Raw genomic sequence first — 26164 nt, 5'->3', positions numbered from 1 at the left:
AGGGTAACGAAACCTCATTCTTGATGTGACAAATAAACAAATGTGTGCCTAAAATGTACAAGCTTTGGGAAAGTATTGCCAGTAACAGGCCACGCTACTGACTTTCTGGTTTGCTTTAACATTCGTTGATGTTAAAATGTCTGCCAGAGCATCACAATGCATACAAATATAGGAATGGCTTTTGTACTAAAGAAAAGTAATTTCAAGATGAATGATAATGCATACGCATCAGTAGACAATTTGGCATTTTTTTTTTAATAAACAATTTTTATTAAAGAAAAAGACTTTGTACATTGCTTTGATAAGTCGGTATATGGGTCCACTGTAAAATCATGGCAAATACAACTTAAATAGTACGACTTGAGTACAGTCCACCACCAATTTGTCATTTTTAGGTTTCTCCCACAAACCGCTTGCGATTTGCTTGTGAAATCTATTGTATTTAATATAAATCTTAAAAGCGGCTTACATCCCACCTCCTGGCTTTCCTTGCTTTTTACTAGTTCCTGTGCTTGCCACTTACTTCTCCTCCATTTCTATTGGCTAAAGCATACTGTTTCCGATATGGACCAATACTTGTTCCTGTGCTTGTCTTATCAGTTTCCAGGTGACCAAGAACTGTTTCCATCTGCTTTTGTAGAACAATTCTTTTAAGTTTTTGCATGCACAGCACTTTTTTTCCCTCCGTCAGCAGACCAGTTCTTTGCTATCGTCATCTCACCTTAACATGGTCAACATGAGCATCAGTTACATTACACAAAGGCACATTCAGCAGGGACCCACTCAATTGCATCAGAGCTTGTTTACACTGCAGTACACACTTCACTGTCTACCCGGGGCACAAGCAGGCACTCCCTCGAGTGCATCAGAGGCCAGCACTTGTTGTTATTACTAGTGTGACAATATCGCTTTCGTTTGCTTGGAGCCCGCAGCAGTTGATGGTACCTCCCGGTGCGCTGAATGCAGGTGAGCGGCTCACTATCCCAGTTGGTCCCTATCACCACCTTCCCTATGAGGGGGCCCCCTGGGGCCAGACTCATGCGAGGGATCAGATCGTGGCCTGAGAATACAACACTATCCTATTAGTAGTTGGAGCACTCTACTGTTCTCGTGTGAGTACATGGCAGAAAGACAGATTCGAGCTGATGCGGTTCCATCCCTGGACATCTCGTGCTACAGAGGGCGAGGGGCCCTGCTGCCATGGACAGCAACGAGGAGGTAACAATGCCTATTGGGGGAGAATGGATGCATGCCGAAGGCTCTTATGCAACAGCTGTGGCCGAACTGACAGCTCCATATAAGGCAGAGGGGTCTGCTGCTACTTCCTGGGTGCATGTTGAAGGCCAGGCTGAGGATACGCTGCATGTGACCCTCTCTTCAGTGCTCCTGTGCTTTCCAGTTATCTTCTAAGAGCTGCTCCAGCCTTGCCCTGTCATGTGACACACCCTGAACATGTTGTGCTTCTCATACCCTGTTGCTTACCTTGCACTACCCCTGTCATGCTGATATTTTGTTCAGGCAAGGAACTTCTTTTAAAGGGAACTGGGTCATGACATGTTTGACCCCATAGAGGCCTTGCCAGGTCCATTTATGGCATTGGCAATGTGCGGCTGCAGAGCTGCTGCCATTCTCCTTTGCTGATTCTCTGCTCATGCCAAGCTGCTTCGCTGCCACCACATACCCCTGTCCTCAGCTGTCCCTCCTGCTGTGTAACAACACTTCCGCTGCCGCTCCGCCGTGCTGGAGAAATGCAAATACAGTACAATGCAACACTTCTACGCTGTCACCCAATAAACTGTTGTGAAAAGTCTACAGATGGAGCCTAAAATCTCCCGACTGCAACTACAGCTGCACCTGCAGCCCGGGCTTCAAAGGCAGTGACTGCCAGGTAATAGGGTAATGGGGGCAGCAGGGACTGAGGTGATCCGGAGCGCATGCTGTTAACACGCAATATCGTTGTCCACCATGAACAGCTACTACTAGTGCACTTCTAGCCGCTAGGTCATCAACTGACGCTCATAGATAGAAGTGCTATTCACTCAAGTGTGTTGCATGTTGTAACTTACTTATATGGTACTGCGTTACATACTGGTTTTATAAGTGACTAAGCAAGTAATAGAACGTCCAAAACAGTAATTATGGTTTACAATTAAGTTTCAATTCTTTTTCATGGAAGGAAATGTGTATACAAAAAGCATACAAAATGTCTGGTTACAAACATACATGGTCCTCTTTTGACTGGCTGAAAACAAATCTTTTTTTTACATTGGCTGCAAAATTGTGGCTCCTGCCAGTCGAATGTGTTTTTGCCTGTCCGTGGGATATAAATCATTGACTCTCATCCACCCTGCTGCAAATTCTTCTAGAGGGCGCTATGATGCTCACCCACTCACCAGTAATTGTGTATATAATGTTTTCATGTGAATATACAGTACTACATGCCACAAACAGATGCTTACAGAGTATGTTACATTTTCCATATGTGGCATGTGTGTAGATACACATGCTTCGACTAGACTGTAAAGCAGTCCTCCATAAAGCGATGGCTTAGAATGAGAATGTACCAGAAGACTGGAAAAGTTTATGTGGGACAGCCTGGCCAACAGCAGCTTGTTGTCTGGCTAGGACATCCACCCTATAGAGTTTGGTAAATGTATGAGAGGAGGTCCAAGTAGCTGCCTTACAGATATTAGCTAATGGTATATTATATAAGAAGGCAGTTAAATCCCCTTTCTTATGAGTAGAATGAGGCCTTGGTGGGACAGGCAGGGTTCCTTTACCTTTTGCTTCATTTAAAGTGCAACACTCACCTTGGAAATGGCATGACCCTTGTGTGGTTTGGAGTATGCCACAAAGAGCTGTTGCATTTTACGGATGTATTTTGTTGTATCCATGTAGTACATTAATGCTCTCTTGACATCTAGAGAATGTAGAGCGTGTTCCGCTACAGTGTGAGTCTGGGTGTTAAAAAAGATTGGGAGCTCGATATTCTGGCTGATGTCAAAACTGGAGACTATACCCTAGGGAGGAATCTTGGATTGGTCCTGAGGACCACCCAATCGTGATGTACCTGGACGAAAGACTCTTCCACGGGAAGAGCATGAATTTTGTTGATCACCTGTGGAAAGTGATGACTATAAAAGGAAAGCCACCTTCCAGGAGTGAAATTGCAATGGACAAGAGTGAAGGGGTTCAAAAGGCGGGCCCATGTGTCTTGTAAGGACTACAATAATGTTTAACACAGGTGCAGAGGCATCAGAGGTGGGATAACCCCTTTGAGGCCTTCCATAAAGGCTTTAAAGACTGGTATTCTGAACATTTAAGAATGTTGCCTATCCTGCATGTAAGCAGCTACACCCACCATGTGTGATTGAATGGAAGTGTAGGCAAGGCCTGATTTCTGCAGGTGGAGCAGGTAACAGACAATGTCTTGTACCGATGCTGTGAGAAGATTGATATGTTTGGGAAAACAACAGTGCACAAAACATTTTTATGTAGCTGTGTAGCAGGTCCTGGTAGTGGGTCTGCGCATGTCTTTGACGATAGACATGCATTCCTATAGAAGGATAAGATAACCAAACTCTATGACCCCAGGAGAGAAATTGCCAGTTTGAGCTGCTGAGGGCTGGGATGTCGGAAAGTACAGTCGTTCTGTGATGGGGAGCCTCTCGTGAGGAACGAGAGAAAGTTTGAGAAGTGCGGTATACCATGGCTAGTGCGCCAAGGTACGTACCACAAGGAGAGTGAGGGATGTCTTCCTCAGCCTTCGTACCCCAAATAGCAGGAGTGAGAGAGGCGGAAAAGCAGCGCCAAATTTCACTTACCAGTTTATCCATGGTGCATTGCCCATAGACTGTGGGTGTGGTAGCCTGGCAGCGAAGTTTGGACATTTTGTATTCTTTGTCATGGCGAACAGGTCTATGTGGGATACCCAATGTCAAAAGTAGCAGAGTAGGACCTGGGAGTGAAGTTTCCACTTGTGGACTTGTTGATGCGCCCTGCTGAGCAGGTCTGCCAGATTGTTGTCCACCTCAGGAATGTGTTGAATAATAAGGTGTACGCTGTGATGTACCGTCCATTGCCAAATGCTCTGGACCACAATGGACAGCTGTGTGGAGTATGTACCTGTAGGAAGCTGGCACTATATATAGTATAACAAAAAGAGGTATACTGTGCAAAGAGTCCAGGTATCCCTTATAAGAAGACTGGGGCTTCCTCAAGCAATCCCAAGGTGCTCTCTTAGGGGGTAGTGTGGTCGAGCAGCCTTAGGCTTATCAGAGAGGAGTGTTAGACATCTGCAATAAACAGAGTCAATAAATGATACACCCGACTCAATAAGGAGATCCACACCAACTTATAAAAAGAACACTTATCTTTATATAATTTATGGCATCAAGATCATCAAAATCAGGTAAGTATGTTTTGAGATAAAAATGTTTGGAGTTTTCAAAAAGCGACAGGAAATACTTTACTGCATACAGGTACTTCACAATGAATTGATTTAAGGGACCAATCTTCAGAACTTAAGATGAGTATGGGGCAAGGTCCTTGGCAGCACCAATAGGTACCTCGGGCAGTAACATAGCAAGGAGGGGCTGGGTGGGGTGGGCAGTCCCCAGGCGGCACTAGTTTTGGGGAGGAGACGGCCTCCCTCCAGCTGTTTCCTGCCGTCTTGAGGCGGCAATCGCCCTCTGCTCTTCAGTGCGGCCGTCACGGGGCGTGAACAATCCTAGGAATCTGCCAACACCCCTGCTCTTTAATACGGCGCCGCGGGCGGCATACGTAGGGGTTGCCACAGGCGGTCTAAGGTCTAGCTACGCTACTGACTTCAGTAGCACAAAGGAGGACGGGTGCAATACGGCGTTGGGCGCCCTGTGTAGGTCAATGGGGATCGGTCCAGTCACAAAGTCGCTGCAGGTAGGGATTGGGAGGTTAGTCGGGCTGAATCAACAAGGGGCTCAGGTCTCATGATGCTAGGGGACGCAAGGACACCTTTGACCCTATTCTCCACGGAATGGGGCGGCCGAGTGCAGACGTGTCTTGAGGCATCATATTTTTGTCCCTGAAGACACTCAAGTTGGAGGCGACCTGCACAAAGAGGCTGCAGGAGGCGTTGGGAAGTCCACTGTTGGAAAACCCAAGGTACGATTCATCTCTGCTACTTCACAGGAGTTTTTGGTTCTTGGGTGAAGTGCTGGCAGTCCTCTCAGGATTTTGGAGGAACTGTAGCTGCAATACGAGTTGACTTAGTTGCAACTGTCAAGGACAGCAGGCAGGCCAGCATGATTGGCGTCAAGTCAGTTGCAGCTCCTCTGTTCATGCTTTTGTGACTCTTCAGCGTCTATCTTTTTCTTTCAGGTCAGCAGGATTTGATATTCTGGTGCCAGGGGCTCCTCTAAATACTAAATTTAGGGGCATTAGGGGAGTGTGGGGTTGTAGCCAATAGGCTACTTACCCCTGTGGTCACTACGCTACCTATGTGACCACTTCCCGTGGGAAGTTGGCATAACCATGTTTCAGAGTTCCTAACTCTGCCGTTACCAAGATGGCAGACTTTTACATTGTGCATCTCCATAAGTTAGCCCACCTTAGGGATGGAACTAGCCTGAGGGAGGACATGCCTCTCTGACTACTAATCTATTTTCTGACAAGTCCAGAGGTCAAACAGGTCCTGGTCAACTCCCCCCCACCCCCCCCCCCCCTCCCCCCCCCACACCTCTGAGGGAAGCCATATTTGCATACCAAAGGTGGTGGGCTCTTTAAAGCTCCCTGCCTTGCAATGTTAATTTACAGGTCATCCTTTTGGAGGGAAAGTAAAATACACTCTCTCTAGCAGGCTTTCTTACTGACATCCGGAGAGCATAGACTCACGCCTGAGGGTCAGAAACCTGCCTCTGGTGGCAGGGTGGTCTAAACTGGTCAGCGATCACACTACCAGTTGGTAGGTTATCAGGGGGTAGCTCTAAGGTGACCTCTGGGTGCTTGTATTAATAAATCCATCACTGTAATCAGTGTGGGTTTAACAATACAAGATCTTTATACCAAAAAGCTTTAGTTTCAGTGAAGCCATCATGTAGCTGTGGAACTCGTTTTAGATCAGTATCCAGCAAATGTACTTAAAATGGTTTCCCTGGTTACTTGTACTGGCAGTAATTAGAGTGACCGGCACAGGAGCACATCTGCTCATGTAGTTATGTCAGCATAATGCAGCATAGTGAATCCGGTCTTAGGACTGTAAGGCCGGTGTATCCAGCATGCAGTGTCTGTAGGCATAGACTAGAAAAAATGGTTAGGGGTTCTGCCCACCTCACCCTCCCGTACCTGAGCAGGAGACATCCACGGATGAAAAAAGTAGAGAAAAATGGTACTGAAGGGATCGATCCACTTTTATTTCTCAAACAAGAAACAATTAATTTTCTTGTGATTAGCAAATTAAATCAAGGAAGCATATCTATAAGTTCATATATACATATATGGGCGGGCAGCCAGAGAGGCACAACAAAAAACGATTTATATACAACACATCACATGTACATTCTATACAAATATACAACATATAAAATATCAAAAACACTTTTATGTACCCTAAAGACAAAAAAATATATGTACAAATATATATATACACACCAATTTACATATGTATCTCCTCTTAAGGTCTAGTGGAGTATACAATAAAAAAGGTAGTCCCAACAGACAAGCACCAGGGGGTTAACACATATACCCAACCTATATTTGTGTAGGTGCATCAATGAACAAATCAAATCTTTCTTGTATTAAACTAAGGGACTCCGTTCAAAGCCAAAGGTGTCGACGCAGTCGCGGTCGCGTTTCAGCCAGATGATATAGGCTTCATCAGGACAAGGGTACTCTCATATGCACGGCCCTGGCCAAATCTAGGGCAAATATAATCGGTCAACCCACACACCCACCCAAGAGGGTGGGGTAGGTGCCACCGTCTCGGCTCAAGTCTCGAGAAATCTTAATCTCTTCACTGTGTCCGCCCAACACAATATATAGAATCAAAATAGTTTGGTTCTTGGGGGTGGTTTAAGTCACACGATCTTCCTTCAATCTCCAACTGCTCCAATGGCGCGAGAAACCGGTGTCAGCTTGAAACGTCTTCCTCCGGGAATGTCTGTAGGCTTGGCACACAAGGCAGTATGCCATGTTGTGGTTTCACTTTTGTCTGCCCCAAGACTCATGTAGTGGCAGTCTGCATGAGTTTGGTGATGGGCCCCGTGGGGTGGCACCATGTATGCTGCCACACTCAGGAACTCTTTTGAGCCTCCTTGCCCTTGTACCAGGGGTACCATTTACTAGGGACTAGGGAGTGCCAAATGTATTACCAACTGGGGAAACAAGTGTACAGTTTAGGGAAAGAGATCTGGAACTGGTGACATAGTTAACTGGAACGCAGTGCACTTCCTGTCAATATTGCATCTAATACCAGGCAAAAAGTGGGGGTGACCAAGTCAAAAAGGGGCTGTTTCCTACAGTGCTCTTCTGTTTTTTTGTGCGTAAAACATGGCAGTTTTGTTGTCTGTGCGGATCAGAAATGTTTTGTCCTGTATGAGAGGATGAAATGCCAGCAGCTCCAGGTGGTTGATGTGAAGGGATTGCTGGGCAGGCATCGACATCCCCTGAAGGTGAAACAATTGAAATGTGCGCCCCAGCTGGTGAGTGAGGTGTCCGTGGGATGGTCTCTTGTGGAACTGGCTCAAAGAAGGGGTGCCCTTCAACAGGTTGTTTGTGTTCCACCACTGCACAGAGTGATGTGTGCGACCCCAAATTAACACTATATATTCCAGATGACCCTGCGTTTCAGACCTCTGTGCTGCTAAGCATTTCTGTAACAGACACATGTGCAGTCTGGCATGACGAACTATGGCCATGCCATCATGTTCAAAAGTCGCATCACAGTTCTGACAGTCGCCTAACGATCTGGCTGAAAAAGAGGCAGTACGTTTTGAAAGGCTTTCACTCGTGCTAAACTGAGAAACATCTTCCCCACCTGTGAGTCTAGGATGGCCCGAAGAAGAGCTGCACTTGAAGGGGTTTGTAGGTAGAATTTGCTCAGATTGATGGTAAAACCTGGTCAGTGTAAGGTCTGGATGGTGGTCTGGATATGCACTAAGCATAATTGGTGTGTAGTGCATTTCATCAGCCAGTCATCCAGGTAAGGGAACTGCTACCACGCCAGACATCTGGTAAAGACCCTCAGGGGCTGTAGAAACCCAGAATGGAAGTACTTTGACCTGGTAATGACGTCCACTAACAACAAACCTCAGGTATCTTCGAAGTAATGGGTATGCGGAAGTAGGAGTTCTTCGGATCGAGGGCGCTCATGAACTTGCCTCTATGAAGTAGTGGTATGACGTCTTGTAGAGTCACCATGTGGAAGTGCTCCTTCAGAATGCATTTGTTGATGGGCCTAAGATCGAGGCTGGTTCATAGGGAGTATTCCTTTTTGGGGAATAAGAAAGTACAAGTAATAGACCCCTTTTTGTTCATAGTGTTGTGAAGGTGAAGGAGGGTTCTGTGGTAGAAGCTTTTGCTGCTCCATGGTACTGGGATCATTGAAAGAAGCTACGAGAGTGGGGGTCTGTAGGGCGCGCATCTATTTGACTGTGCCACTGTCGTTTTTGAGTTTTTTCTAGCATCTAGTTTACCTGTGGGCCGGAGAGATACTGGCTACTGAAGAGTACATTTAAAAGGTGCTGCCAGACCTACAGTCTCAAACCAGATACACGCAGACAGTCATGGCGACGGAATTGGATGCTGTTGTTAATGCCGCTCCTGGCTGTGTTTGCAGCATCCAGTGCACAACGGATGTTGGTATTACAGATAATTTTTCTCTAAGGCACCAATTCTTGTACCTTTTTGTGGTACTGCTCTGGGAGATGTTGCTCGAGGTATGCCATCTGACACCAATGAGCTTAGTCCTACTGAGACAGTAGGCTGATTGAGCTGGCGATACGTAGCACCCTGTGCTGCTACCCTTTTGCCCAGGCATCCATTTTCTTGCTCTCCAATCAATCAGGGAATAATAAGCATGCTACTCACCAGCTAGGGTCTCAAGGCGCTGAGGGGAAGGGCAGTTCGGGCTGGACTGTTCCCATGAGGCACAGGGTCAGACTGATTTGCATATAGCCATGTCTGAACTGGAGTGGCAGAGTGGGCTAAAGAACGGTGATGGATTAAACCCAGATCTTTTGACTAGGTGTGAGTGTTTGATTGATTCAGATGCTCCGTCCATCACCACCCCCTTTTGTACCGCTTTAGGCCGCCATAAGTGTGGCAGGGTATGCTCAGACGTGAGTCCCTTGCTCACTTTGCCACTGGATTCAAGCAAGCCGGGCTGAAGACGGCTGGAATGCCAGAAACCGGCCCTCGAAAGCTTGTTTCCGGTCCAGGGAAGACATGGCTTGGCAGTTCGGGCTGGACTGTTCCCATGAGGCACAGGGTCAGACTGATTTGCATATAGCCATGTCTGAACTGGGGTGGCAGAGCAGGCTAAAGAACGGTGATGGATTAAACCCAGATCTTTTGACTGGGTGTGAGTGTTTAATTGATTCAGATGCTCCGTCCATCACCACCCCCTTTTGTACCGCTTTAGGCCGCCATAAGTGTGGCAGGGTATGCTCAGACGTGAGTCCCTTGCTCACTTTGGCACTGGATTCAAGCAAGCCGGGCTGAAGACGGCTGGAATGCCAGAAACCGGTCCTCGGAAGCTTATTTCCGGTCAAGAGAAGACATGGCTTGGCAGTTCGGGCTGGACTGTTCCCATGAGGCACAGGGTCAGACTGATTTGCATATAGCCATGTCTGAACTGGGGTGGCAGAGTGGGCTAAAGAACGGTGATGGATTAAACCCAGATCTTTTGACTGGGTGCGAGTGTTTGATTGATTCAGATGCTCCGTCCATCACCACCCCCTTTTGTACCGCGAGGGGAAGGGTAAGCAGATCCGTTCAGCCAAAGAGCCAGGTCTTGAGAGCCTTACTGAAAGTGTTTAGGGAGCGGTGCGTCTGATGTCTGTCGGTAGCTCGTTCCAGGTCTTGGCTGCAATGTGAGAGAATGATCTTCCGCCTGCTCTAGCTCTGTGGATTATAAACATGAAAATATGGCCCTAGACCTATATTTCATATTTCAAACAAATCAATTCTTTGAGAAATACTGATTAGAACTTCTAATGGGTGCATTGTATATATATGTATGGACAAAAACACTTTTTGGGCTTTTTATCTCTTGCTTAGGATTAATTCCTGTGAATCAGTATTTCTCAAAGAATTGATTTGTTTGAAATACGAAATATAGGTCTAGGACCATTTTTTCATGTTTATCGCTTGATACCCAGGTCCTAAGACTATTTTGGGTGATACCCCATTTTTCTAATGCTAGCTCTGTGGATGAGCGGAGTTTCAGCTAGTGCGTGGTTGGCAGATCAGAGGTTTCTTTTGGGTACATGGAAGTTTATTCTTTCATTGAGGTATTTGGGTCCATTGTTGTGTAGGCATTTGTAGGCATGAGTGAGGCTTTTGAAGGTAACTCTTCTCCACGGGGAGCCAGTGGAGTCTGCACGTGTTGGCTGCTGTGTTTGTGCCAGGGGATGCCGAGGACGAGTCTAGAGGGGGAGCATCACTTGATCCCTATGTGTAAGCTCATGTTCTAGCTGTATGCACAACTATAGAGTCAGGTGGTAACTGGCCTCATATGTATGAGGGGTTGTTAGGAGAGGCCTTTAATTTCTTATCGACCTTAGGTGTAACTACTCTTGCTTTAACTGGCTCCTTATGTATATCAGTGGCTCGTTTGAGAACCCCTTTGAGCATGGGAGGGTACTGTAGAAAGCGATGGGTAGAGGAGAGGGTCACCATGAAGAAATCATCACCTCTTGTTGCACATGCATCGCCACATTGTGGAAGGTAACTGCCCTTTGAAGGACCTCATAAGAGATATTATCTGGGGGAGAAGGTCTTGCTGGGTAAAGGTCTAAGGTCTGGCTCGGTGTCTGCTGTGGGTTCTGCGTCATTTTCATCCCAGAGGTCTGGGCCCTGAGGACGACGAGGAGGGTCAGAGGGTTGCCTTGGACGGCCCCACCCTGAGTGTGAAGAACCCTGTGTTGAGTGTTGTGGACAATTGACCTGCAGTAAAGGAAATGTAGAGGGTGATGACGGGGGAGGAAGAAGTAGAGGACAAGGTCGAGCATGAGGCAGTGGAGAGGGAGCCCTTTTATGCTTTTTTAGGCCTTTTGGGAGTGAGGGGCATGGAGGGTTAAGGGCCTCCTCAAAAGTCAATTTCTTCTTATGGGGAACAGAATCATTCAGCAGCGGTGGAGGCTTTGCCAGAATGGGCCAGTGCCCGGCTGGATGTGGATTTGCTGCTGCTTGGAATAGAGATGTTCCTGCAGCCACTGGAGGATTGGTTGATCAAAGTTTTCAGAGGCAGTAGAGGACGCTGCAGTAGAAGACAGCCTGGAGGGAGCAGAAGAGGGTGGGTCCTTGCCCACAGCATCCAGCTTGACCTGAACTCTGCATGGCTCCGCTCAGAAAGCTTCGGGCGGTGTGTCTAGGCTCTGAATGCTTCAGGTCTACCCGTTTTGAGTCAGAGGGCGGATGAGCCTGTGTCTTCAAGTCCAGTACCGAAGTTCGAGGAAGACTTTGGTGCAGAGTGCCGAATAGGTATCAGGTCTAGCTCGAAATGTCATGTCACCCATGGCCAGACTGCAGTGGTGCACCGGCACGAAACTTTGGGGCTGGTGCCTCCATTTGGTGAGTTGAAGGTGAATCAGTACTCACTGAGATCTTTGGTGGAAACTGGCCTAGAGGATACTCTTCTGTTTTGAGGTCAGTCTCAGAGCCACTGCCTTCTGGCAAAAAAGCTGCCTTTATTTTTGTCGTATGGAGCATCCAGATGCTCAATATCTGACTCCTCTTACTTACGAAGAGCTCCAGGGTATCTTCCTCCTCTCAACTGTGCGCCATGGAGGCAGAGGCTATTTGACAGCATGCCTGTTCCAAAGGGTTTTCATGTTCCAGAACACCTCACGCATCGAACAGGAGTCTTCACAGTGGACTGGAGACAATCAAAGATTGCAAACCTTATGGAAGTTAGTTCTTGGGTACTTGGTGTGGCAAGTGGGGCAGAACTGAAGTGGAGTCCTTTCCAATATGAGGACATTCTTGACTCATACAATTGGAGTTGAGAAGCTGTTGACTGAGACAGAGTGGAAGGAACACAACGGTGGAGACCGATGAAGAGGGGGATTTTTTTAAAGAACCAATGAAGAACGGATCTGCAGATACAGTGAGAAAATCACGCAGCATCAAACCGAAGCTCACTTCCACCTGTCTAAACTAGTCGGAGGAGAAAAGGCAATCTAACAATAAAGCAGATGCCCAATGCGTTACCACTAGTGGGTGGATCCACTGAATCCCATGACTCCAAAAGACTTAATTCGAAGAAAAACAAATAGTACACGAGCGAGCCTAACATTAGATGGCAGAAATAAGCATATCATGTGTATCTAGAGACACACATGCCACAAACAATGTACCTTTCCAGTATAGCTGCCAGCCACTTTAGAACAGTAGATTAAAAGTAAACGAAGAAAATGTGCAGAAGCACAAAAAAGTTAGTAAGCAGTCAAGCAGCACTTTACAGCTGTTGCCAAGCCGTATACAAAAAAAATGGGGATTAGGACAGGGAGTGGGAATACAGGAGCACCAGGACGCAATGAATGAGCAGAGGAGAAAACAAAATTATAGCACACAAAGGAGCACTGAATAATGGAGGAGGATATGGAGGAGAAGCAGGGAAACACATGCATTGCCGATTGAGTGCTGAATAGAAAGGAAAGCAAGCACTGGTAAAGCTAATTTGTATGGCCTCAGTTTGCTAACAGATGCCACGAGCACCGAGAGAAGGTTGTGACTTTTTGAACTGATGCAAAGTAATAATGACTACTGGATTCAAACTTTCCATAAACATTCAAGTATAAGGATTAACAAGAAATGCCTGGCCAAAGTAAAGTAACCCACCCAACTAATGTGGCTGTGAGCCACTAACAAATATCCATCAATACATAAAATATTCAGAAGCTTACTTTAGGAAACAAGTTTTTATATTATAATTAGATGCTGCTAGCAACGACCCGATTTGTGAAGTATTTTCATCAAATTATTCTCATTTCTTTGCAACTATTATTCATCTGCTACCCATAATCTAACCTGTGGTCTTCAAGTTTAAAGAGAGATTTAAGATAGCTGGGTAGCAAGTAGGGGCATTACCTTTGTCGAAGACATTGAAACTCATTGTACAGCTATAGGTTTCTACCCATATCAATGCTCATCACAGAACCTACTGCCTTGACAAATCAAAAGATCGAATGTGAAGGAAATACTGTGTACTTGGCTGTACTGTGCTTTAATTTCACACTATGTGTATTTAGAACATAACTTTAGAATTCTTGAATGCTCTTTCCTTTGGAATGTCTTCAAAATATCAATTATTGACCAAACAAAGGCAACTTAATTTACTCCTTTCCATACACCCCATATGTGGTGCACAGCTGCTGTTATCACCATCTCTTTAGATTGATTGCGACAATGAATTTGGACAATATCAAGTTGACCTTATTGCTATTCTTCTATTTTATCAAATGCAACTTAATGCTATTTTGCATGCCAATATGTGTTTCACAAGTATTTTACTGGCATCAACAGGGAGAATCAATACTTTTGCAACCACTTCCAACTTAAATCTGTGAGAGTCAATAAAAATGGTATCAGGTTACTGTTGACACTTGACATTCAAAATTACTGCAAGGATAAATTTCCTGAAACCCATCACTTTTCGTAACATGTGACATTAATGTCTACTTGAACATAACATATTAAAAAACTGGCAGAGGTGAGAGTGCAGCACAATATAGATGTTTTTTTGTAAAGTTGGAATGCTGACATATTGTTCTATTTCCAACTGAACACAGAGTTTTGAATTTACCATCCTTTTAAATTTTGGGGTCAATAAGTTTGAATAGGATCTTACTCTGATGTGTTGCAAGGAAGCTTTAACCTTTTACCCATGGCAGTCCAGTAGTACCACTTCTAGTACGATAGGGCCCATTTTTACCGTATTGTTGGAAGATGAAGATGCTAAAGTTTTTGAATGCTCACCAGGGCCTTTTGTATCCTCAAATATGATGAAATGGCTGGAGATATTTCTAAAATTGTTTTTATAAAAGGCAGATGAAGCACCATAGAGACAAGGCCAAAAATAGTTACAGAAAACTGGCAGCACAGCTCCACAAGGGTACTATGGCAGATTAAGGGAACAGAATAAGTCTAAGTTTGTTAGGCAACTTTATATAGTACAGAAGAGTAAATTCATAATTCTGTCTAAATTTCCTAGACATATCCATTGATAGTACAATTCCTAGAGACATGTTGTAAATAACTACCTGAAAATCAGCTGAAAGAGACTTTAAGCAAGAACGATGTGAGCCATATTCGAATACAACTTATAGCCAGACAGTGCCCTGAAATTTGCAGCTTAACAGGGTTATATCATCGCATGTGGTTGTACAGACTATTTGTCGTGAGTAAAACAGGGTGCCAGGATTGCAGATAAAATTCCCCAGGAAGAGATCCACGAATGTAGCAAAAAGGGAAAGCGATAAGGGACATTCTTGTCTGGTGTATCTTAATCAGAGGCGAGGACTGTTAATAAACTAACATACTGGTGAGGGTCTTAAATAAAGGGAATGCAATCACTTGACAAATCTGCATGCATGCATGCATTTTAGCACCACTGACATGTGACTTGATTGAACGGTTTCTTTGCATGAAGCAGAATCATAGGTATATGTGAATTAAGAGGCTGTGTGCTGTGAAAAAAATATTGGATTAAGTATCTGAAAGTGAAGAGGATCGACAAGATTTACACTCTAATGGACCTTTTTCTTAAGTAAGTCTGCAATTTCTGCTGGTGGAATTTCTCCAGGTGGGCATGGTACGTTTGTAGGTGCAGCTTCCTGTACAACGTCTATAAAGGCTGAAATAATTTCATGGAGTACTTAATAGACTTCACAGGGAAGAGAGTCATTACTTCTGCTTTTCAGCTAACAAGACATGTTATATTATCAATTACTTTCTGAATTCCTATTTCTTCACCCATTGTCCCCTTTAATTCCTGCTTCACAGCAGGAAGAGAGACAAAATCTAAATTGTTTACAATCCCTTCTGGAGTGACCAGTCTATTCAATTCTTAATAAGAGTATAGATTAGTGTAATTCTGAGGAAACACCCCAAATATAACCCTTGTATCATGCATTGTTTGAAACTTTGAATCCCCAATAGTATTTGCTAAAGTTTACTAATTTCTCCCCAAGCTCGAAAATGTTAGTTTCAGTACTAGAATATTGTTCACAAATTAGGCAGCATAGATAATTTTAAGATTGTACCCAACCAGATCAATATTAGCCAATTTTCCAACCCTGCTATGCATGCTCAGCATCTAGACCGCTTATCTGCAAGCTTAGCTTGTTTTCTTGTTCTCTTTCAGAACTAGAATTAAATGACTGGGATAAGTAATGGACATAAGTTTTGACTGTACCACAGGTAAAGAAAAAAGAAGCAGTGTAGGAGTTGATCCATAAAAATTACCTTATTTGCCAGCAAATATAAACCAAGTATTCTCCTCAAATCAACAAGTTCCTAAGGAAATTCAAAATGCCAGGGCTGGCAACAACCGCTTTTCCTTTAAAGTCTAGTTTGAGCATCAACTAATCAGAGTGAATGATCATTTTCTCTATGTTTTTCCCGGGCTTACCCATTCTAATCAGGTGGCTCCTTCTCTACTTTGAAAAGAAAATCCATCAACAATGTTGCCTACCAGTATATATGTATATACTTACCTTCATGATAAGGGAAAAAAGGCTGGCAGGACATGGCTAGAGGAATAGACAACGTTTGTCTTTAAGGTAGTTTTGAGAATCCTTACAAATTATATAAAAGAAAGCAGTTCTGGATGTTTTCTAATTTTCTCAGGTGCAAGATCCAAAAGTCTAAATGCTTAGCATTACAACACTTGGCTCTCAGAGTTTAGGTTTTCTTGTCTGGGAGGAGTCTGGATTTTTTTCCTTTTTTATTTCCTTTCCCCCAAGAAGATTAATGTTTTCCTTTAAGTAAAGAGATAGTCCTTGAACTTCAGAACTACCTTTTCTATTTGTTTTACATGATAAACTCTCCTTCAGTGCCAAGGAACTGCTAGCAAGTCAAGCATGTTGAAGAAAATGACAGTGCAAGGCACTATTTTATAAGGAATTGTTCTGGGGTTAGCTTAAAAAGAAGTAGTACTGTGAATAAGATAACTATTGTGACAATGTTCTCAGTATATTTCTGCAGCAAACAAGTTAAAAGAGCAATTATTTTCCAAATAATACTATCTTTTATAGGTGCAAAATAAGCTCAGACAGAGTTACTCTATTTTTAACATTTCCTCCTGTTTGCTCGAAAGACAAATTACCTTCTAGAGAATGCTGGGTCCTTGAACAGCTCTGGTTTGGGCAGTCCTTCATCTTGTGCAATAAGTTGGAGTCCTAAAAAATGACGGTCAAATCCTGCAATAATAGCGATACACATAGTTCATAGCAACTGAGGTGTGTCAGTATACAAGGGAAACAACTAAGCTAAAATCGTGCCCAAGAAAAGTAGCTTACCTTTCCCATTCTGACACTCTTTCATTAATTGGTTGTGCTTTGAAAATGCTCTTAACATGCGTTGCCGACGTTCCTGGGGCTGCGGAGAAAGGATAAGACAAAGATCTTTAAAAATACCAATTTTCTTTAAAAGCCTGAAATCACGATACCAGTACTGACGTGCTGGTTTGCAACTGTGCAAAAAACACATGAGCACATGTTTTTTTTTCCTATAGAAATTATTGAATCAAATGTTACCCCTGGCTTTGGACATGCAGGACATGTTATTTTATGTCACTGATTGATGAATTGCAGAAGGTTGTGTAACAAAGAAATGTAAAAAAATAAGTCATTGAATTTGTCAAAGGTGCTGTGAGGGGAAAGCTTTGACATAAAAGAAAATACCAGGAATGACTATGTAACTCTAGGAGAGTAGGGAGTTTTCCTCCGTTTCCTAATTTTGAGTCCCTAGGGTAAAAGGTGTGTAGTTTTGAAGAATCAGTAATAACGATTTTTTGGCATTATTAAATTGGAATGACATGTTTGCAGATTTAACATCACCCCTGCTACAGGACCAATAATTAAACTGGTGCCAATTGGCCATTGGCTTCGGCTCCCCATTACAATACTTTTTTTGTGTGCATGTAAGTAATCCGGGCCTCCGTAGTGCATCCATTTTAATCCCTGAAAATAATTGGGATGAAGGTAGGGAGAATAGTGCATGCAATACAAAGATTTGTCGGCTCTCTCTTTCAATAATATTTGTGCAAAGTTATTCTTCACTATGGCCTAGAGAAGAACTTTTTAAGAGCCATTATGAACATCTATTCACGTCCTATGGCAAGAATACTTATTAACGGTAGGTTGTCAAAAAGTTTGTCAGATTAAAAGAGGAACCAGTCAGGGATGTCTATTCTCCCCTCACCTTTTTAACTTTGATATAGAACCCCTGGCCGAGAAGATAAGGAATTCCCATGATATTACTCCATTTAGTTTTAATGGATGGAATTTGAAAGTTGCGTTATACGCGAGCGATCTAATGATATATACAAGCAACCTTAACAATACTATAAATAGTATAACAGCCACCTTAGCTGACTTCGGGAGTATATCTGGGTATCAAATCAATCACCAGAAGACCGAGGTGCTACACTGGAACATTACAACACCAGTATTAAAAGCAAATAGCAAAATCAAATACTTGGGTATCGAAATTTTAAATAACATTGATGAAATAGCCTAAGCGAACCTGGTGACAAAAGTTTAGGAGATGAGGAAGCTATTAAAGGCATGGACCTGTTTATCTCTCACGTTTATAGGGAGAGCCAATGTCATTAAAATGGCTATTTTGCCAAAGTTTACGTTTCTTTTTTAATGCCACCCCCTTGGAGTTTAAACCACAGATGTTAAGAAAGATTCAGAGCGAAATAAACACCTTTATCTGGGCCTCCAAAGGAGTTAGGATAGCATGGAAAAAGTTATGTCAAAAGAAAAACCGAGGGGGGATAGCTAGTCCAGACGTTATGACATACTATAAAGCCTTTAACTTTAAAAACATTAGGATACTTTTTGAATTGCAAACTGTCTATTATTCCTATTGGAAAGCTGTAACCAACAATGATTTTTGTCTCTATAAGTTTGGCCATCCCAAGTACTTAAAAAAATCAAATTAAAGGTCTTAAAGTCAGCATACAAAATATGGTATGAAATAAGGAAATCATGGAAAATCCTGTACTACAGCGAGCATGCACCAATTTGGAACTTCCCGGGTATTCCAGACTGCATGAAAGACTCACTGGTGGATCCTTTAAAAAAAGCTGATATATTGAGATGGGGGGAGCTAATAGAACATGGTAACCTAATAAGCTGGACAGCATTACTGGAGAGGACCAACGCAACTATTTTAAGGTTTAAATATTATCAGCTGGCAAGTTGGCGCAAGGAACAAGAGAAAATGGCAGTCAATATGGAAGGAATAGAGGATGAAATACTAAAAGACCCAGCTCCAAAAGAAGTCTCTAAATGGTACTGGTATTTGACCGAAAGGGATGAAGCAGACTTTAACACACCAGACGATAACTGGAAGAAGATTTTCCCGGCTCAAGACAGTTGTGGCAAGTATCTTACACTTTTATATGGTTTATTACTGTTTCTGCACCACTCAGGAGAAATCATCTCTTTACCCTACACAGATCTTATTTGACGCCAGAGAGGCTATCAAAAATAAATAACCAGGTGATGAGAAAATGCCCCAAGTGCGGTGAAATGAAGGCAAATGATATCCACATGTTTAATCAATGTGCACAACTTAACACCTATTGGAAGGAGATTGGTAAGATAACTAATAAAGCACTAAACACTAATATGAAGGTAAGCTCTTTTAATGTTATCTTTGGTATCTTAGAGGGTAACAATCATGATGTTGTTCTAAATAAGAATCAGAAATGCCTCTTATTCACCCTGATGTTATCGGCTAGACATGAGATATGTAGAAATTGGATTCTTCCATCTCCTCCCAAGATAGATGATTGGTATCTCCAAGTTCAGGAATTTAGATCCACTCAGAGGGGCGAGCAAACGTACAAGATATTGGGACCTTTGGGACAAATATAGAATAGGATAGGAATGGCTGTCCAATGATTTTACCAACACGCGATCATTTGATTCCGAAAGGATCCATTGGGGTGGCCACGAGAAGTTGGATTCTAAAGAATTCGCTGGCATTTTTAGGCATGGTCTTGCCTCTTCTACCCTGGGCGGTCCACTTTAAGAGGAGACCTGGCTTGCTAAAAAACTATTCAGGGCGCACAAATGAGGACAAAAAAAATACAAAATATTTGTGCGACCTCGGGCCATGCACTGAATGCATCGGTTTGCTGTTCATGTGTGATGCCAAGCCAGGTCTTCCCTGAGCCAAGTATCCTGGGACCGGGTAACGCCCTTCAACAGCCAGGCTAGCTTGAATCCAGTGGCAAAGTGAGCAAGGGACCCACGTCTGGGCATACCCTGCCAACTTAGGGCAAATAAAGTAAACCCAAGGATATGATGGACGGAGCGCTGAAACTGAGGAGGTGAAGTCAGCTAAAGAATGATGATGACTGGGTGGCCATTATGATAAGGGGGCAGATTTTAAGGGCTTAGAGGCTGCGGTTTCTGAGGAGCTGGACTGGCCAGACTGCCGGCTGTCTGACCCACAAGGTCTGAGGGTACCGCATCCTCAGCTATGCAGAGGCTGTGAAGCTTGCAAGCTGCAGTGGCTTGGCAAGTCTAGACATGGCTGGATGCCTCTTCCGTGGCCACAAAAGGAGCAAAAGGCATAATTAGGGTGACAAGGAGTCATGGAAAAGCCCAAGGACCTGGACGTAGCCCTAATGTCCTTGAAGCACTTCAGCGCTGAATCCGCCTAGTCTCCGAAGAGACAGAAGCCATCAAAGGGCATGTCTATAAGCAATGTTAGGACATCCCAGAAAAGCCAGTCCTCAACCAAGTGTGAAGCTGTAAGGTTACTTTTGACGAAATTGATCTGCTCAGTGAGTTGGTGGTGTCCTGTCCACATCGGATCGTGAACTTAGCTGACTCTCTCACATCAGGCATCTGCCTGGCAGAGTACAGTCTGGCCCTCCGCAGGTACCGTTGGCAGCACCTGCGCAACCGTATCCCACAGAGCATGAGGATAGTGGCCCAAAAGGCAAGCAGTGATTACAAACCACAGTACCAGGCTGGTGAAAGAAAACATCTTCTTGCCTAAGTTGTAAAGTTTCTTGGATTCCCAATCTGGAGGTGCAGTTGGGAATGTGCCAGGGTTTCTGTGGGAAGTGGAGGTTTGGACCACCAAGCTCTCCGGGGTAGGGTGTTGCATAAGGAAGTTGGGGTCCCACGTGGGCGGGCGGTGGCGTTGGGCAATAGTTCTGTTCACAGGAGCCCCTGTGTTGGGCTTGGACAAAATCTGAAGCAGGACGTCAGTAAGAGCTTCTTTAAATGGGAGAAGTGGTTCAGAAGGGGACATTCCCGGTTGAAGCACTTCTGTCGAGACATTCATCTCAACTGCCACCGAGGGCAAGCTAAGGACCAAGACCTCAGCCGCTCTCCTCACCACCATTGAAAATGACATTCCCTCCTCAGTAGCCATGGTAGGGGGAGTAAGTATGCCAGTATCTGGAAATCCTCACACCAGTCTATGTTAGAAACATAAGGTTGGTATTCTTCAGGGTCCAGCAAGCCCTCCCACTTCTCCCCAAGTCCTAGGCCATAAGAATAGGGCTCAGGCTGCAGGCTGGAAGGCATGGCTCAATTTGGCATTGGAGTCGACACCAGGCGATGCCCATCCGGTTCCGTGTAGGGGATCAGAATCGGGACGGCACCTCTGGTGGGTACCAGCGGCGCTTGAGCGTCTGCATCGCGATGGGCATTGGGGAAGATCTAGGTGGCACGACCAGAGGCAGTTGGGATCCATCTGTGGATCCAAGAGGCCCGGGCGTCGCTGGGGCTCAAGCCATCAGCGTAGATCTAGTATGGACCCTCCCATGCCAGAGGGAATGGGCCTCCCAAATATGAGGTACATACCCTCATAAAATATTCTTAATTGGCCGGGGTAGCTACGGCTCCCGGTAACTTGGGGTGGCGCAGAGACAGCCCAGGCACAGGCCCAATTGCAGAGCCAGGCTTCAAATACCGATGCTCCCTTGTCTAGTCAGCCGAGCGACGAGGAGAACTCGAAGATGTCTTTTTACTTCTTCTAGTGGCGTAAATTTCCCATAAGACCAGACGCCTTTGAGAACGACGAGGATCTCAGACTCTGCAACGGCTACCAGGACCTTCCTCTCAACCGAGATATGGATCATCTCAGTGTCGCATGTCGTGCCGCCAGGAGCTCAAGGGATTGCTCCCTCAAGGCCTTCAAGTTAATGGCAGGGCAATTGGAACAGGCCTTCAGATTGTGGTTGCGCTCGAACTACCAAAGACATGCAGACATGCAAGATGCAGGTCCGTCACTGACATCGAGCAGTTACAGGTGCAACAGAGCTTGAAGCTGGCCTTCCAAGGCATCCCGGCTACACCAGGAGGAAAACCTCAAAAAGTTGAAAGAAGTTAGTAAAAAATTGGCATGGGGTAGCTGTTGTACAGATCTGCGCTGACTGGCGCAACAGGCAAAGAACTGATGCCAGCATGCTGGGGTAGTAGGTAATAGGTGCCAACAAGGGAATTTGTTTGCAATGAACTTAAAATAGGTATAGGGTTATTTAAACGGTTAGTCAATCTGGAACAAAACCTAACTGGTGTCATTAGACAACTTCAACCAATGAATAAGCACAAAGAACACAGGAAAACCTAATTCTTTAAAGGTACAGAATTATTTTTATAAAGCAATGATTAATAAGGAGCCTGGGCTCGTCATGAGCCGTGGAACGCTCACAGGCGAGGATAATTCCCCTGCTATGCTGAGCGTTCCATTGCGCGGGCGGGCTCATGACGAGCCCAGGCTCGTCACCAGCACACGAGCACCGTGCGCGGTCCCCCTCCCCCCGCGCCGCGGGGAAATTAGCCCCGCGGCGAAGGGGTTAATCTCTAGCGACATATATTTTCATGAGGAGATTTGTCGTTTTATATATCATTGTGGAATAGTTGTTGGTCATGAATCGTTAGGATAATTTGACTTCACTTCTTTTCATGATCGTTTGCTGACTTATTGTACATGTCTGTACTCCTTCTTAATCATTGCTTAAAATAATTCTGTACCTTTAAAGAATTAGGTTTTCCCGTGTTCTTTGTGCTTATTCATTGGTTGAAGTTGTCTAATGACACAGTTAGGTTTTGTTCCAGATGGACTAACCGTTTAAATAACCCTATACCTATTTAAATTCATTGCAAACAAATTCCCTTGGTGGCACCTATTACTACTATTGTATTGCCCAAGCCTGCAAGGGTTTATTGGGCTTCCCAATCTATTCGCTAGCATGCTGGGGTGGCATCTATATAAGCTCTACACACATCAGTTACAATGCAGACTACGCCACACGGAACTGATCAACACCACCTACCGGCATGCAGGGCTATTGCCCACGATCCGGACTGACACATGGGGATAAATCGAAGGTAGGGAATCTGCAGCTAGAAGCCTTTATTAGATATTGTATAGAAAAATATTGCCACATTGGAGTTAATAACAGAAAATGAACATCCAATGGGAAGACAGTTTTTTAATAAAACCAATCTATTGGTGTCAGATGATATTTCAGCATACGTTATTCTGACATACAACCTCTCTCTCCCACAGTTACTGGAATTCACAAATTACCAAAGCGAAGGAAAACATGCAGGTCCTGAAATTACTGTGACCTGTTTCACGTTTTCAACTTTCCTGTTCTGGGTCAATTTTCTCACACATTTCCCTCTTGCTTCTAGCAGTGAACAAGTGTGCATGGAAATACATTTGGGTTTACCAGGTCTATTTCTGCACCATGTAAAACCTGTAATTGGTTAGGGCTGTTACTCTCTGGGGATACTGCCTGCTGGACTTGTAATGGGGCTCTGAGTCAACTGAACAGTGCATAGAAACTAAGTTAGAATCAAAGCATTTTATGAGCACCTACAGAAGAAGATGGGTTTATCATGGACTGACACCACTCCACAGCTTCCACGGTACAAGGCCTCATAGTTTCCGTACGTGCATGGTAGAAAGTCCTTGTTGTAGCAGTTTCATAACAGCAACCCGGGCTGTAAAAAATAAGAATAGAATAACATGCAGTTCCGGAAAACAGCCTGCCAGAAAAGAAGCTATAAAGGAATAACAGATTAAATCCCACCATATTAAGCACAGCAAATACTACTGCACATCCGTAATCCCATATCCTGGAGCATATGTACAGCAAAGGTAACAGTTTCCTTACCAAAGCCCAAGAAAGTCCATAGAATGAAGTATCAAAATCTTATTTGCTTCCTATATTTGTGGAACTTCATGTGCATTCCCTTTTCATAATGTGCATGCATAGAAAATAGTCTTTGGCTTACTTCAATTAAAAACACGTTTTCTATTCAGCATCTTGCTTTTCCAGAAACCTAATGTTGCACAAAATGACTTTACAGAAAAGTAATAAACAATGCTACCCCAAATCATATCTAGCACAGAAAATATGAATAGCTTGTAATAAATCCCAGATCATGATATAGACGAAACATTTGTTTGTGTGTCAGATTAGGTGGAGAATGAAGTCTCAGCCGGGATGGTACTCTACAACAGCTTTAACATTTCATGTCCAGTTTGTGGAACAGCCTCGCTGGAAAGGCTAGACTCCCCAAACAAGCCATAGTTTCAAGGTAAGCCAGCCTTCTCTCTGAACTGCTGCTCACCAAAAAAGGGGATGTCCATTCTCTGAGAAGCCAGTCTAACATTTAAGCATAATGGTGAAAGGAAGAAAACCTTGGTAACATCATCTGAGAAATGCCGAAGATCTCTGAGGGAATTTAAATGACAATGGGCTAAAAAGGACTTGATTACCATTAATAATAAAGGGGTTGCCCTGTGACACTCAGAACCTGGGTCTACAATATAACAAATCTACCAAGAGTCCTGTTGGGGGACATGATTCTCTTTACAAGATATTGAGGTACATTAACTCAAACACCTTTGTACAGACAAATGGATGATCAATGTCACATATGTAAATCAAGGACCAAGTCAAATAAAATATATAAACATCGATAAAAGATTTTAACAGCATACACATCGGTCTGTGATCACTCAATATATTCAAGTTCATATAGCAAAGTTATACACAGAGTATCAGATAAATAGTCTCTTGTAAGACTATTATACAATAATGACAAACTTGGTGACATTGTGAAAAAACAACAATCACTAACAAATATCAACACATGACAAACATTGCGAAAACAAAGACATTTGGAACATCCGTTCTTTCAATCTAACCAGCTCAAAGACAGAAAGCCTATTGTACTGATGGTACACTCTTGATGGCCGAGAGGACAGATCCTTATTAATGTTGTTGAAGTTTCGACCCTGGGAGTGAGCGTTCCTAAAATAGCATCACAACGGGTCGAAGGTCAAAAAGGTTTATTGCATAATTAATTAAAATTATTACAATTTTCACATGATAAATAATAATACAAAATGTAATATATTTTACTAAAATGATATCTCCTCCTTAGTTAAAAATAATGTAGAACAATGTTTTGAAAGTTTCTTCCTGAGATACTCCCGCTATCTTGGATTATCTAAGTGTTTTTGCATGTTTGTGCAAACTTTTTCAGTCTTTAGATTCAAGGCGGCAAAGATGTCCTGCTTCTTGACCATCCCCCTGTTCTACTTGACTCAAAAGTTTTTTCACTTCTGCCAAGAATTTTGTTCCCCGGCAAGCCATAATAATAGAACTCCCTCCCAAGCAGCATGTTACTGCTTGTCTGCAGGAGCGGATATTTAGCTCGTTGAAAATGCGTTTTAATAGTTGTTGCCGCTGTGCCATAAGTGCCGGGCAGACACACAAAAAATGTGCTAGAGATTCTGTTTTATAACCGCATAGTCTGCATCGCTCAGTCTGATGGTTACCTTTCCAGGATGGTAATAGATCCTTCGAGATGTGCATGCCCATCCTATAGTCTGTAAAAGCTCTTTTCAAGTACTCGTTGAAGTGGGAAGTTAAGTAAGCATGTGGTAATCCTGCTTTGAAGGAGTTGATAATGGTCCAGCCGTGTCGCCGATTTATAAATGTCCCTTTATCTTCTTGAAAAGATTTCATCCTTGCTGCCATGTTGGCCAATCTACTTATACTTGCTTTGTCTGTCGCGGATTCCCATGCTGCTTCCAACTCCAGCTCTTTCACACAGATTTTCAGGTACTTTCCCCAGGAGCACGGGGTTCCGGTCTCCACTTGATTTTTTATTACTTCCCAGTTTAGCCAGTCCATGGATTCCGGATCTGCAGATCTAAGTTTATAACACAGCTTTACGAAGCCGCTCATGCTCCTGTATTTCTGGTTTTGCAGACCAAATTCAAGCCTGACTTGCGAGGCTGAGGCACATCTTGGAAGATTAAAAACAGCTTTGTAGATTTTGGTTTGGAGATCATTTAGTAAATCTGCTTCCTTGCCACACCAGGTGACCAGACCATAGGACAGAGAGGGTAAAATTTGGGCGACACGACTTTCAACAGGTGCTTATAATTTGGACAGTCCATTTTTGTTTCTAGTAGACGGTAAGCGAAAATTAGGATTTGGGCTTTTGCGCGTATTATAATTTTGTGCTCTGTTTGCTTTGGGCCCTGAGATATTGTGATTCCAAGGCACTTATAAGACCCTTGTTCTTTCACCTTTGTCGCGTTCACCATCCATGTATACCTTCGTTTTTTTGGGTCTACTAGGCGGACCACTTTTGTTTTTTCTTTGTTTAGGTCCAGACCTTCCTGTTTTAAGTATGCTGCTAGTATATTTAGTGCTCTTTGTAGACCAATTGGC

General features: G+C 43.8%; 1 protein-coding gene across 4 annotated transcripts in view; it reads right to left on the bottom strand.

Annotated features, from left to right (window-relative positions):
• Positions 1 to 26164, bottom strand: part of LOC147688908 (peroxisomal carnitine O-octanoyltransferase-like) — a 407404-nt gene that overhangs the window by 15078 nt on the left and 366162 nt on the right. For all 4 annotated transcript variants that reach the window (XM_086941806.1, XM_086941805.1, XM_086941808.1 and 1 more), the window contains 3 exons: positions 23288 to 23411; positions 16719 to 16797; positions 16526 to 16619 (listed from right to left, as the gene is read on the bottom strand). In XM_086941806.1, coding sequence (XP_086797932.1) covers positions 16526 to 16619; positions 16719 to 16797; positions 23288 to 23411 — 297 coding nt within the window. The remainder of the gene's footprint in view (positions 1 to 16525; positions 16620 to 16718; positions 16798 to 23287; positions 23412 to 26164) is intronic.

The sequence above is a fragment of the Lissotriton vulgaris genome, chromosome 10 (assembly GCF_964263255.1).
Source record: "Lissotriton vulgaris chromosome 10, aLisVul1.2, whole genome shotgun sequence".
NCBI lineage: Eukaryota > Metazoa > Chordata > Amphibia > Caudata > Salamandridae > Lissotriton > Lissotriton vulgaris.
Note: the sequence above shows the minus strand (reverse complement) of the source record. Positions and strands in the feature narration are given on the sequence as shown.